Here is a 14,094-nt window from a genome sequence, read left to right as displayed (position 1 = left end):
GGTTGTGGAGAAAGGGGAACCCTCTTACACTGTTGGTGGGAATGCAAGTTGGTACAGCCGCTTTGGAAAACAGTGTGGAGGTGCCTCAAAAAATTAAAAATAGAGCTACCCTCTGACCCAGCAATTGCACTCCTGGGTATTCACCCCAAAGACACAGATGTAGTGAAAAGAAGGGCCATATGCACCCCAATCTTCATAGCAGCAATGTCCGCATTAGCCAAACTGTGGAAAGAGCCAAGATGTCCTTCAACAGATGAATGGATAAAGAAGATGTGGTCCATATATATACAATGGAATATTACTCAGCCATCAGAAAGGATGAATACCCAACTTTTACATCAACATGGATGGGACCGGAGGAGATTATGTTAAGTGAAATAAGTCAAGCAGAGAAAGTCAATTATCATATGGCTTCACTTATTTGTGGAACATAAGGAATTGCCTGGAGGACATTAGGAGAAGGAGGGGAAAAATGAAGGGGGGGGAATTGGAAGGAGAGATGAACCGTGAGAGACTATGGACTCTGAGAAACAAACAGGGTTTTAGAGGGGAGGGGGAAGGGGGCTGTGTTAGCCTGGTGATGGGTATTAAGGAGGGCACATACTGCATGGAGCACTGGGGGTTGTACGCAAACAATGAATCATGGATCACTGCATCGAAAACTGGAGATGTATTGTATGGTGACTAAAAAAACATAATAAAATAAAATAAAAAAAGGAGGTCGTGTATATAAATATATACACAATGGAATATTACCCAGCCATAAAAAAGAATGAAATCTTGTCATTTGCAATAACAAGGATAGACCCAGAAAGTATACTGCTGAGTGAAATAAGTCAGAAAGACAAAGACAATCATATGAATATATGATTTCACTCATATGTGAATTTAAGAAACAAAGGAAAAAAGAGACAAACAGAAAAAAAGGTTTTTAACTATAGAGAACAAACTGATGGTTACCAGAGGGGAGGTGGGTGGGGAGAATGGGTGAAATAGGTGATGGGGATTAAGAAAACATTTATCATGATGAGCATTGAGTTGTATAGAATTGTTGAATCACTGAAATATAACACTGTATGGAATTAAAATTTAATAAAAAGGAAAAAATTTAATTATTTATACTGGAATAAAATTTAATAAAAAGGAAAAAAAAGAATTAATTATTTACAAACTCTTCCAAAAAAGTAGAAGAGGAGGGAATACTTCCCAATTCACTTTAGAAGGCCAGTATTTCCCTGATATCAAAACTGGATAAGGACCTCACAAGAAAATGACTAGGTCAGTATCTCTTATGAAAATAGTTGAGAAATTCCCAACAAATCAAATCAAATCTAGCAACATATAAAAATAATGATATTACATGGACAAATGGGATTTCTCCTAGGAATGCAAGGTTGTTTCAACATACCAGAGTCAACCAGTATGCTATACTGGTATATCTGGTACAGTAATGGACAAGAGCCACAGGATCACCTCAGTACACGTAGAAGCATTTCAAAAACCAATACCCTTTCATGATAAAACCACTTAAACTAGGAATAGAAGGGCACTTCCTCAACTTGACTGAAGGCATCTACAACACATTCACAGCTAACACACTTAATGATGGACTGAATGCCTTTCCCCTAAAATCAGGAATAAGACAAGTATATCTACTCTCATAACTTTTTTTTTTTTATTCTCATCACTTTTATTTAGTGATGCTCTAGAAGTTTTGGAGGGGTAATGAGGCAAGATAAAGAAATAAACAGCATCCATATTGCCAAGGAAGGAGTAAAACTATGTTTATGTGTAGATGACATCACTGTGTATATAGAAAATCCCAAAGAATCCAATTAAAAACTATTATAACTAATAAATGAGTTAAGCAGGGTTGCAGGATACAAGACCAATTTATTAAAAACCACAGGTAAAAATTAGTGAATTATTTGGGTCCCACATCTGGGGGGTCTTTTTACTGGACAACTCTCCCTTGTCAGAAACCTTCTTTATCTTGAGCTGGAATCTTCTGCTCTATTAATGCCTCCTGGAATAACACACTGACCTCATTCCTCTTTCATGGATCTCTTTAAATATTTAAAGATAGTTACCATAACCTCCCATTATTTTCCTAGCTACCTTCATTTTCCTTATGTGACATGATTTAAATGCTTTTTTTTTTCTTTCCTGGTTGTTGCCTCCTATTCCTAGATAGATTAAAAACTTACCTTTTTCAAACAAATTTAAAATCTTTTGGTGTCAATATTGTGTTTGGGTACTTTATGATTGTATGGGGTGGTTTAGAAATTACTCCATAATCTACATGAGTCATATTGAACTCATGATGGTTGAATAAAACACTTAGGTCTTTTTCATATGACATCACCAGGTTCTACTTGCATTTCTGGACCTAAAATTCATAAATTTATTCCAGATAATTTTTTTCTTATTCGTTTGAACCCATAGTTCTAATGTGTTTGTATAGTATAAAGGGTCTTTGTATAGTATAGAAACGCCCTCTCTTTTCGACATAAGCATACCTTCTCTGTCATATGATGAAACTAATGAATGGGAAATCCCAAGAAGAGAGGGCTCTGGCAAACCATTAGCTACTTCTCTTGAAAATATCCATATTATAATTATTACTTCTTGCACATGATTTTTTCAATTAGTGATGAATCTGCCTAACCATGCCACATTAATCTAGCTTACATTTCTCCATCTTATCATAACACTGTTGTTCACATAGACTTTATAAAATCTCTTGTTAAAGATGAAATAGTAAATTTCTTCTAGAAACCATACTCTATACTGGAAATCACATAGATGGCATAAAGGGTGTGTGAAGAGAATGCTGGAAAAAAATAAAACAAGAATAAAGACATGGAAATACACTATTTCACAAATAAAAGTTACTCTGGGATTGGTACAGACCCAGACAGCTAATATAACCAATTTTAGCAGCAGTGTATGGAGAGGCCACATGGTTATGATCCATTCCTTTACTTTGTTATGTATATCCATTCATTTCCATAGACTGGGTGGAAAGAGTAAAAATGAAAATGCATGACGGAAGGAGAAATAGGCTCTGAACAATTTGAAATCCTTGTTATTGCACCTTTCAAACAAACCTAAAATTGGCAGGGAGATATTTTTCCTCCAAAATTTATCTATAACCTTTGAAATAAAATTCATATAGAAAATTTGCATTTTTCTATTTACTTACATTTCTTGAAATATTCTGGTCAAGAAAATTCAGAGAAACAGTATCCGTTTTTTTTTTCATGGTGAGGGAAGAATAAACAAATATGAAATACCTGTGGGCATCTGGCAGCACTATAGCAATCTCCCGCTGTGGCAAATGGCACTGCCTTTCCAAATACTGTCTGGGCAAAAACAAGGTCTGTGGCTAAAAAAATAAATGAAACTTTTTAGCACTGAGGCATTGCATATTTTCCAATCTTCATTGCAAAACATACAGTCTTTATATTATATTCTTAAATATATTTATATAATTAATTCAAAATTTTAAGCAAATATGCCATGCAATTACAGTACCTATGTCAGGTTTTCAATAAATAATGTTTAATACAAAAATGTTTATCTCAAAAATTGCCCTAAAAATGGCAGGCACATTTGTAAATTAATCCAGAAGTTTTAAAAAACTAAATACCTTGTTATATTTTACATTATAGTGAATATCTAAAATAAAGTGGGTTCAGGAGCAAATTATAGAAGAAAAAAACATTAAAGGTTAATACATCATGACAAAGCCACACATAGGTGCTTATAGACCATATATATATATATATATATATATATGTATGTATATATATATATATATGATGTATATATATCAATTCATTTAGGCAACTCAAAAACAAAAACATCCAGCTAAAATATTTGTTATTTTGATTTCTAATATTACTGCATTATATTACTATTTTCTTTTGAATCTTACTTTTGCTAACATCGTTAGCAAAATTTCCTAATTGGCAATAATGCTGGAGAGTCTATATGAAGTATCAAAAATAGAGTTATAGGATTAAAGGCAGGTTGGAAGGAACCCTAAAAGTCCACTGGTCCAATAAGTTATTCATGCTTGAATCAAATAATATTCTAACCAACAGTATTCCAGTCAGTGGCTCTCACCTCCACTAACGTTGTTTCAAATCACTTCACTTTTCAACAAGACTGAAAGATCACTGCATGCCCCCATGATGACACCAGTTCCCTACAGGCAATTCCCAAAAGTAGCATTCCTAGAGATATCGTATCACCAAGGGCAGTTTCCAAGGCTAGGAGGCTTTCAGTTATGTGCCAGAGTCAGCTTGTACCAAATCATGAGAACCAGCTGGGTGTGTCTCTTCCCAACATCATGTACAATGAGCTCGTGTTGGTAGCTTAAAGTTGGCATGGTGGGAATATATATAACCATGGACATTGGCAAATGCTATAAATCAGACTTTGTTTCCTGGTTGTTAAATGCTGGTTGTTAAACATTTATCCACACATCACTGCTTATGCTGGCACTTACGGGTTAGGCTGAGGCACAGCAGACACAACTTTCAAATCAAGCATCCTTTGCTACTATCTCCCTCATCATTACCTGGATAACTCACAGATAGCTCTAACTCAACACGCCCAAACTAAATATATTATCTTTTTCTCCAGACTTATTTCCTCTGCTATATTTCTCATCTCACTGAACTATGTCACCATCCACCCTGTTATTTTGGAAATCTTTCTAGATATTCTTTGTTGCTAATCCCTATATTCTTTCTGTCTGAAAATCCTACAGAGTGTACCTCTTTAATATTTCTCAAGGGCTCCCTATTCTGAACCATGCCCCTATTTTAAACCCGTATCATTTCCATCTGGATTATTATGTTAGATTCTTAACTATTTTCATGGATACAATTTGTTCTCCTTCCAAGTTTGGTTCCTCTTCTGCTAAAACTTTCCCCCAGTGGTTCTCATAACTTACAAAATTCGATTGTGTAGTTAGTACACATTATTCTTTATGATCTGCTCTCTGGGAACTTCTCGGCAACCCCCCAATATCCATTTAATTTATGTTTACAGAAAAATGGACTTTTTATTTTTTAATGGAACCAAGATGATTCACCTTTCCAGGCTTTTGTTCATGCTGTTCCCTCCTCCTGAAACTCCTTTTCTCCACGTCAGTTAACTCAAATTTGTCTTCAAGATTTCCTCAAGATAGTTTCTTGAGGAAAGTTAAAGACTTTTTACTCAACAAATATTTATTTAAAACCTATTGTGAGGGGTGCGGAGCAAGATGGCAGAGGAGTAGGAGACCTGGATTTCGTCTAGTCCCAGGAATTCAGGTGGATTGGAATCAAACCATTCTGAACACCTACGAACTCAACAGGAGATTGAAGAAAAGAATAGCAATAACTCTCTGAACAGAAAAGCGACCACTTTCTGGAAGGTAGGTCGTGCGGAGAAGGGAATCGGAGGCGATATTTGGGAGGATAGACGGCGGGGGAGGGGGCCTCCCTCAGCTACTACTGGCAAGTGATAGAGCCACAGAGCACAAAATTGGAACTTTTAGAAGTTGGCTCCGCTGAGGGACGTCGCTCCAGTGGCTAAGCAGTGGGTGAAATCCTCATAGGACATTGTGGTCTCAGGACCCTCGGGGTCACAGAAAGACCAGGGGTGCCTGAGTGCAGCAGAGCTCCCAGGTATCGGAGCGGGGAAGCTGGCTGCAGAGACAGAACCGAGGCGTGGGCTCTCAGCTCGGGGTGGCTATAAACCGTGATCCGCGGCACAGTAGGGCCACTACTCCTCCAGCAGGGACCCAACAAGTGGCCGATCCGTAGAGACTCCCCTTCCTCCCCCAGGAGGAACAGCATGGGAGCACACCACAGGGATCTGCTGGGTTTGGAGACTCCACACCAGGTCATGTGCCAGAGATAGAAACACTCGGTCACAGGCCGGGTGAGCACGGAGTGTGGCTAGAGACCGGGGAGACGGGAGTGATTGCTTTTCTCTGGGGGCGCGCTGGGGATCGGGGCCCTGAGTTCTTGGCTCCTCCAGGGCGGAGATTGGGAGGCCGCCATTTTCACTCTTGTCCTCCAAAGCTGTACGGACAGCTTGCAGGGAACAAAAGCTCCTGAGAGCAAACCCTAGCAGATAGCCCAGACGAGGCAAGGGCAGGGCAATTCCGCCTCTGGCAAAGACATTTAGGAACCACAGCAACAGGCCCCTCCCCCAGAAGATCAGCAAGAACAGCCAGCCAAGACCAAGTTTACCCATCAATGAGAACAGCAGAACGCCAGAGCTAGGGGAATACTGCACATAGAATCCATGACTATTTTAACATGAGTCTTTAGTCTTTCAAAGTTAATTTTTTTAACTGTCTTTTTTTTTTGAATTGTTCTTTTTCCCTTTTTCAACCAACATCTTATCAATCCCTTTTTTAAAAAACATTTTTATTTTTCAGTTTTAGAGTCATATTCTATCCCTTCATAGTAGTTACCCTAATTTTTGGCGCATATATATATATATATATATATATATATATATATATATATATATGTTGTTCTCTCTTTAAAATTTTGAGATACAGTTTCTTCTAACAGATCAAAATATACCCTAAATCTCTAGTGTATGGCTTTGTTTTAGTCTCCTGCCTGATCACATTTTCTCCCTTTTTTTAATCCTCTTCTTTCTTTTTGCAAACAACTTATCTTATCAATTCCTTTTATAAAATTTTTTATAATTTTCACCTTTACAGTCATATTCCATCCCTTCATTGTATCAACCCTTATTTTTGTACATATATAAGTTTTCCTTTCTTTAAAATTTTGGGAGGCACTTTCTTCTAACAGACCAAAATACACCCAAATACTAGTGTGTGGCACTGAACTATGCACCAGCCTGACCACATTTGGTCATATTCCAGGTTTTTTTGTTTTGTTTTGTTCTGATTTGTTTGTTTTTATCTTTTTCTTTTTCTTTTTTCTTTCTTTCCCTTACTTTTCCCCCGGTTTCAGGTCTTTTCTGATTTGTTTAGTGTATATTTTCTGGGAACATTGTTACCCTGTTAGGATTTTGTTCTCTCATTCATCTATTCTCCTCTGGACAAAATGACAAGATGGAAAAAACCACCTCAACAAAAAGAACAAGAGGTAGTACCGACTGCCAGGGACCTACTCAATACGGACATTAGTACGATGTCAGACCTAGAGTTCAGAATCATGATTTTAAAGATACCAGCTGGGCTTGAAAAAAAGCATGGAAGTTATTAGAGAAACCCTTTCTGGAGAAATAAAAGAACTAAAATCTAACCAAGTCGAAATCAAAAAGGCTATTAATGAGGTGCAATAAAAAATGAGGGCACTAACTGCTAGGATAAATGAGGCAGAAGAGAGAATCAGTGATATAGAAGACCAAATGATGGAAAATAAAGAGGCTGAGAAAAAGAGAGATAAACAACTACTGGATCACGAGGGCAGAATTCGAGAGATAAGCGATACCATAAGATGAAACAATGTTAGAATAATTGGGATCCCAGAAGAAGAAGAAAGAGAGAGAGAGGCAGAAGGTATATTGGAGCAAATTATAGCAAGGAACTTCCCTAATTTGGGTAAGGAAACAGGCATCAAAATCCAGGAGGCACAGAGTACCCCTCTCAAAATCAATAAAAATAGGTCAACACCCTGACATCTAATAGTAAAACTTACGAATCTCAGAGACAAAGAGAAAATCCTGAAAGCAGCTCAGGAGAAGAGATCTGTAACCTACAATGGTAGAAACATTAGATTGGCAACAGATCTATCCACAGAGACCTGGCAGGCAAGAAAGGACTGGCATGGTATATTCAGAGCACTAAATGAGAAAAATATGCAGCCAAGAATACTATATCCAACTAGGCTGTCATTGAAAAGAGAAGGAGAGATAAAAAGCTTCCAGGACAAACAAAAACTAAAGGAATTTGCAAACACAAAACCAGCCCTACAAGAAATATTGAAAGAGGTCCTCTAAGCACAGAGAGAGCCTAAAAGCAACATAGACCAGAAAGGAACACAGACAATATACAGTAAGAGTCACCTTACAGGCAATACAATGGCACTAAATTCATATCTTTCAATAGTTACCCTGAATGTAAATGGGCTCAATGCCCCAATCAAAATCACAGGCTATCAGATTGGATTAAAAAACAAGACCCATTGATATGCTGTCTGTAAGAGACTCATTTTAGACCCAAAGACACCCCCAGATTGAAAGTGAGGGGGTGGAAAACCATTTACCATGCTAATGGACACCAAAAGAAAGCTGGGGTGCCAATCCTTATATCAGACAAATTAGATTTTAAACCAAAGACTATAATAAGAGATGAGGAAGGACACTATATCCTACTTAAAGTGTCTATCCAACAAGAAGATCTAACAATTGTAAATATCTATGCCCCTAACATGGGAGCAGCCACTTATATAAGGCAATTAACAACAAAAGCAAAGAAACACATTGACAACAATACAATAATAGTGGGGGACCTTAACACTCCCCTCACTGAAATGGACAGATCATCTAAGCAAAAGATCAACAAGGAAATAAAGACTTTAAATGACACACTGGACCAAATGGACTTCACAGACATATTCAGAACATTCCATCCCAAAGCAATGGAATACACATTCTTTTCTAGTGCCCATGGAACATTCTCCAGAATAGATCACATCCTAGGTCACAAATCAGGTCTCAACCGGTACCAAAAGATTGGGATTATTCCCTGCCTATTTTCAGACCACAATGCTTTGAAACTAGAACTCAATCACAATTGGAAAAGAACTCAAATACATGGAGACTAAAGAGCATCCTACTAAAGAATGAATGGGTCAACCAGGAAATTAAAGAAGAATTTAAAAAATTCATGGAAACCAATGAAAATGAAAACACAACTGTTCAAAATCTTTGGGATACAGCAAAGGCGGTCCTAAGAGGAAATTATATAGCAATAAAAACCTTTCTCAAGAAACAAGAAAGGTCTCAGATACACAATCTAACCCTACACCTAAAGGAGCTGGAGAAAGAACAGCAAAGAAAGCCTAAACCCAGCAGGAGAAGAGAAATAGTAAGGATCAGAGCAGAAATCAATGAAATAGAAACCAAAAGAACAGTAGACAGATCAATGAAACTAGGAGCTGGTTCTTTGAAAGAATTAACAAGATTGATAAACCACTGGCCAGACTTATCAAAAAGAAAAGAGAAATGACCCAAATCAACAAAATCATGAATGAAAGAGGAGAGATCACAACCAACACCAAAGAAATACAAACAATTATAAGAACATATTATGAGCACCTATATGCCAGCAAATTAGATAACCTGGAAGAAATGGATGCATTCCTAGAGATGTATCAACTACCAAAACTGAACCAGGAAGAAATAGAAAACCTGAACAGACTATAACCACTAAGGAAATTGAAGCAGTCATCAAAAATCTCCCAACAAACAAAAGCCCAGATGGCTTCCCAGGGGAGTTCTACCAAACATTTAAAGAAGAATTAATACCTATTCTTCTGAAACTGTTCCAAAAAATAGAAATGGAAGGAAAGCTTCCAAACTCCTTTTAGGAGGCCACCGTTACCTTGATCCCAAAACTAGACAAAGACCCCATCAAAAAGGAGAATTACAGACCAATATCCTTGATGAACATGGATGCAAAAATTCTCACCAAAATACTAGCCAGTAGGATCCAACAGTACATTAAAAGGATTATTCACCACGACCAAGTGGGATTTATCCCTGGGCTGCAAGGTGGGCTCAACATCCGCAAATCCATCAACGTGATACAATACATTAACAAAAGAAAGAACAAGAATCATATGATCCTCTCAATAGATGCAGAAAAAGCATTTGACAAAGTACAGCATCCTTTCTTGGTCAAAACTCTTCAGAGTATAGGGATAGAGGGTACATACCTCAATATCATAAAGCCATCTATGAAAAACCCACAGCGAATATCATTCTCAATGGGGAAAAGCTGAGATCTTCCCCCTAAGGTCAGGAACGCAGCAGGGATGTCCACTATCACCACTGCTATTCGACATAGTATTAGAAGTCCTAGCCACAGCAATCAGACAACAAAAAGAAATCAAAAGCATCCAAATTGGCAAAGAAGAAGACAAACTCTCACTCTTTGCAGATGATATACTTTATGTGGAAAACCCAAAAGACTCCACCCCAAAACTGCTAGAACTCCTACAGGAATTCAGGAAAGTGGCAGGATATCAAATCAATGCACAGAAATCAGTGGCATTCCTATACACCAACAACAAGACAGAAGAGAGACAAATTAAGGACTCGATCCCATTTACAATTGCACCCAAAACCATAAGATACCTAGAAATAAATCTAACCAAAGAGGCGAAGGATCTGTACTCAGAAAACTATAAAATACTCATGAAAGAAATTGAGGAAGACACAAAGAAATGGAAAAACATTCCATGCTCATGGATTGGAAGAACAAATATTGTGAAGATGTCAATGCTACCTAGAGCAATCTACACGTTCAATGCAATCCCCATCAAAATACCATCCACTGTTTTCAAAGAAATGGAACAAATAATCCTAAAATTTGTATGGAACCAGAAAAGACCCCGAATAACCAGAGGAATGTTGAAAAAGAAAAGCAAAGCTGGTGGAATCACAATTCCGGACTTCCAGCTCTATTACAAAGCTGTCGTCATCAAGACCATATGGTACTGGCACAAAAACAAACACATAGATCAATGGAACAGAATAGAGAGCCCAGAAATGGACCCTCAACTCTATGGTCAACTCATCTTTGACAAAGCAGGAAAGAATGTCCAATGGAAAAAACAAATAGTGTTTTTTGTTCTCTTCAACAAATGGTGTTGGGAAAATTGGACAGCCACATGCAGAACAATGAAACTGGACCATTTCCTTACACCACACACAAAAATAGACTCCAAATGGTTGAAAGAACTAAATGTGAGACAGGAATCCATCAAAATCCTAAAGGAGAACACAGGTAGCAACCTCTTCGACCCCAGCCGCAACAACTTCTTCCTAGAAACGTCACCAAAGGCAAGGGAAGCAAGGGTAAAAATGAACTATTGGGACTTCATCAAGATAAAAGGTTTTGCACAGCAAAAGAAACAGTCCACAAAACCAAAAGACAACCGACAGAATGGGAGAAGATATTTGCAAACGACATATCAGATAAAGGGCTAGTATCCAAAATCTATAAAGAACTTATCAAACTCAACACCCAAAGAACAAATAACCCAATCAAGAAATGGGCAGAAGACATGAGCAGACATTTTTCCAAAGAAGACATCCAAAGGGCCAACAGACACATGAAAAAGTCTCAACATCGTCCGGCATCAGGGAAATCCAAATCAAAACCTCAATGAGATACCACCACACACCAGTCAAAATGTCTAAAATTAACAAGTCAGGAAACGACAGATGTTGGCAGGGTTGAGGAGAAAGGGGAACCCTCCTACACTGTTGGTGGGAATGCAAGCTGGTGCAGCCACTCTGGAAAACAGTATGGACGTTCCTCAAACAGTTGAAAATAGAGCTAGCATATGATCCAGCAATTGCACTACTGGGTATTTACCCCAAAGATACAAATGTAGGGATCCAAAGGGGTACATGCATCCCAATGTTTATAGCAGCAATGTCCACAATAGCCAAACTGTGGAAAGAGCCAAGATGTCCATCGACAGATGAATGGATAAAGAAGACGTATATATATACAATGGAATATTATGCAGCCATCAAAAGGAATGAGATCTTGCCATTTGCAACGACGTGGATGGAACTGGAGGGTGTTATGCTGAGCAAAATAAGTCAATCAGAGAAAGACATGTATCATATGACCTCACTGATATGAGGAATTCTTAATCTCAGGAAACAAACGGAGGGTTGCTGGAGTGGGGTTGGGGTGGGAGGGATGGGGTGGCTGGGTGATAGACATTGGGGAGGGTATGTGCTACGGTGAGCGCTGTGAATTGTGCAAGACTGTTGAATCACAGATCCATACCTCTGAAACAAATAATGCAATATATGTTAAGAAAATAAAAAAGAAGAAGATAGCAGGAGGGGAAGAATGGGGGGGGAATCGGAGGGGGAGACGAACCATGAGAGACGATGGACTCTGAAAAACAAACAGGATTCTAGAGGGGAGGGGGGTGGGGGGATGGGTTAGCCTGGTGATGGGTATTAAAGAGGGCACGTTATGCTTGGAGCACTGGGTATTAGGCACAAACAATGAATCATGGAACACTACATCAAAAACAAATGATGTAATGTATGGTGATTAACATAACAATAAAAATTAAAAAAATAAATAAAACCTATTGTGAATTGGATATTATTTTAAGTACTCTAAGAACATATCAGTGGCGGAAAGAGACATGGAACCTGAGTCCTACCAGAGTCAGACAGGTAATAAAGTAAATATTACATTATATTAGGGGTGATAATTGCTATATAAAAAAATAAATCAGTTAAAAGGAGAGAAAGGGATTTTAAGAGTGGAGAGTGGTCCAGGATGGCCTGATTGAGAAGGTGAAACTAAGCAGAAACCCCCCAAAAATGAAGGAGTAAACCATACAGGTAACTGTAGCACAATTGTTCCAGGCCAATAGAACAAAGTGAAAAGGCCTTAAGGTGAGAGCAAGCTTGATGTGTTCAAGGAACAGCAAAGGGACAAGTATGTCTGGAGCAGAGTGTGCAAGGAGGGAGCAGAGAAGTGATGGAGGTGGGGAGGTCATGTTGAGTTTTGTTGACCACTGAAAGGATTTTTTATTTTACTCTGAGTTAGATGGTAAATGTTTGGAGAGTTTTGATCAGCATTCAGGGTTGTTAAAAAGATGAAATGTGGAAATGTATAAAGTATGATGTGGCTTCTGTTTTATAGGATTACTCAGGCTTCTCTGTTGAGAATGTCGGTCAGGAGGTAGGAAAGTGGTACAATACTGAAACAGGAATACTACAGTTTTAGTTGGCTTAATAATCCAAGGGGAAATGGTGTGGACTCAGATGAAGGTGGTAGCAATGAGGTAGTGAGAAAGTGATATTTGATATGTGTCTTAGCTCAGGCTGCCGTAACAAACCACCGTGAACTGTGGCTTAATCAACATAAATATATTTCTCTAAGATCTGGAGGCTGGAAGGGGGAGATCAGTGGGCCAGTATGGTCACCTTCTGGTGAGGGCCCTCTTCCTGGCTTGCAGGTGGTCATCCTTCTTGCTGTCTCCTCTTATGGCAGAGAGAGCTCTGGTGTCTTTTCCCCTTTTGATAAGGGCATTAATCCCATGAGGAGGGCCCCACCTTCATGACCTTATCTAAACCTAATTATCTCCCCATAACCAAATATCATCACATTGGGGATTAGGGCTTTATCATATGAATGTTGAGAGACATGATTCAGTCCATAGTAGCATGTATGTTAGAGATTCACCTGACAGAATTTGATGATGGATTGCATGTAGGTGTGAGAGAAAGGGAGGAGCTAAGATGTTGTTAGATTTTTTTTTATTTTTTTTAAAGATTTTATTTATTTATTTATTTGAGAGAGAGAGAGAGAGAGGGAAACAGCATGAGAGGGGATAGGGTCAGAGGGAGAAGCAGGCTCCCTGCTGAGCTGGGAGCCCAATGTGGGACTCGATCCCAGGACTCCGGGATCATGACCTGAGCCAAAGGCAGTCGCTTAACCAACTGAGCCACCCAGGTGCCCAGATGTTGCTAGATTTTTAGCTGGAGTATCCAGGAGATTATACGTGCCATTTCCTGAAATGATAAAAATTTGAGATAGAAAGAGTGGATGTGAGAAGAAATACTGAAAGTATAGTTTTGGATACATTGAGTTTGATATGCCTATTAGACATTCATGTGGATTTGCTGGGTCACGAGCTGAATATTAGAGTTTAGAGTAACATTCCAAACTGAAGATATACATTTGGGACCATCCCTTGAAATCTATAAGTAGAATGAGATTCCCAAAGGAATGACTGTGTCCTAAACCTCTTCAACATTCAGTGTTGTGGAAGATGAAGAGTAACCAGTCAAGCTGAGAAACTGTGAAAAAGACAGGAGAAAGTGGCCAGGACA

At 38.5% G+C, this 14,094-nt stretch overlaps 1 protein-coding gene across 2 annotated transcripts in view; it reads right to left on the bottom strand.

The window, feature by feature from the left end:
• The window catches only part of ADAMTS20 (ADAM metallopeptidase with thrombospondin type 1 motif 20), a 176,641-nt gene that overhangs the window by 19,039 nt on the left and 143,508 nt on the right, over nucleotides 1–14,094 (bottom strand). For both annotated transcript variants that reach the window (XM_027591604.2, XM_027591605.2), the window contains one exon: nucleotides 3,297–3,388. In XM_027591604.2, the coding sequence (XP_027447405.1) occupies nucleotides 3,297–3,388 (92 nt within the window). The remainder of the gene's footprint in view (nucleotides 1–3,296; nucleotides 3,389–14,094) is intronic.

This window comes from Zalophus californianus, chromosome 9 (genome assembly GCF_009762305.2).
Source record: "Zalophus californianus isolate mZalCal1 chromosome 9, mZalCal1.pri.v2, whole genome shotgun sequence".
NCBI classification, from domain to species: Eukaryota; Metazoa; Chordata; class Mammalia; order Carnivora; family Otariidae; genus Zalophus; species Zalophus californianus.
The sequence above is the reverse complement of the archived record's forward strand: the minus strand, read 5'-3'. Positions and strand labels throughout refer to the sequence as shown.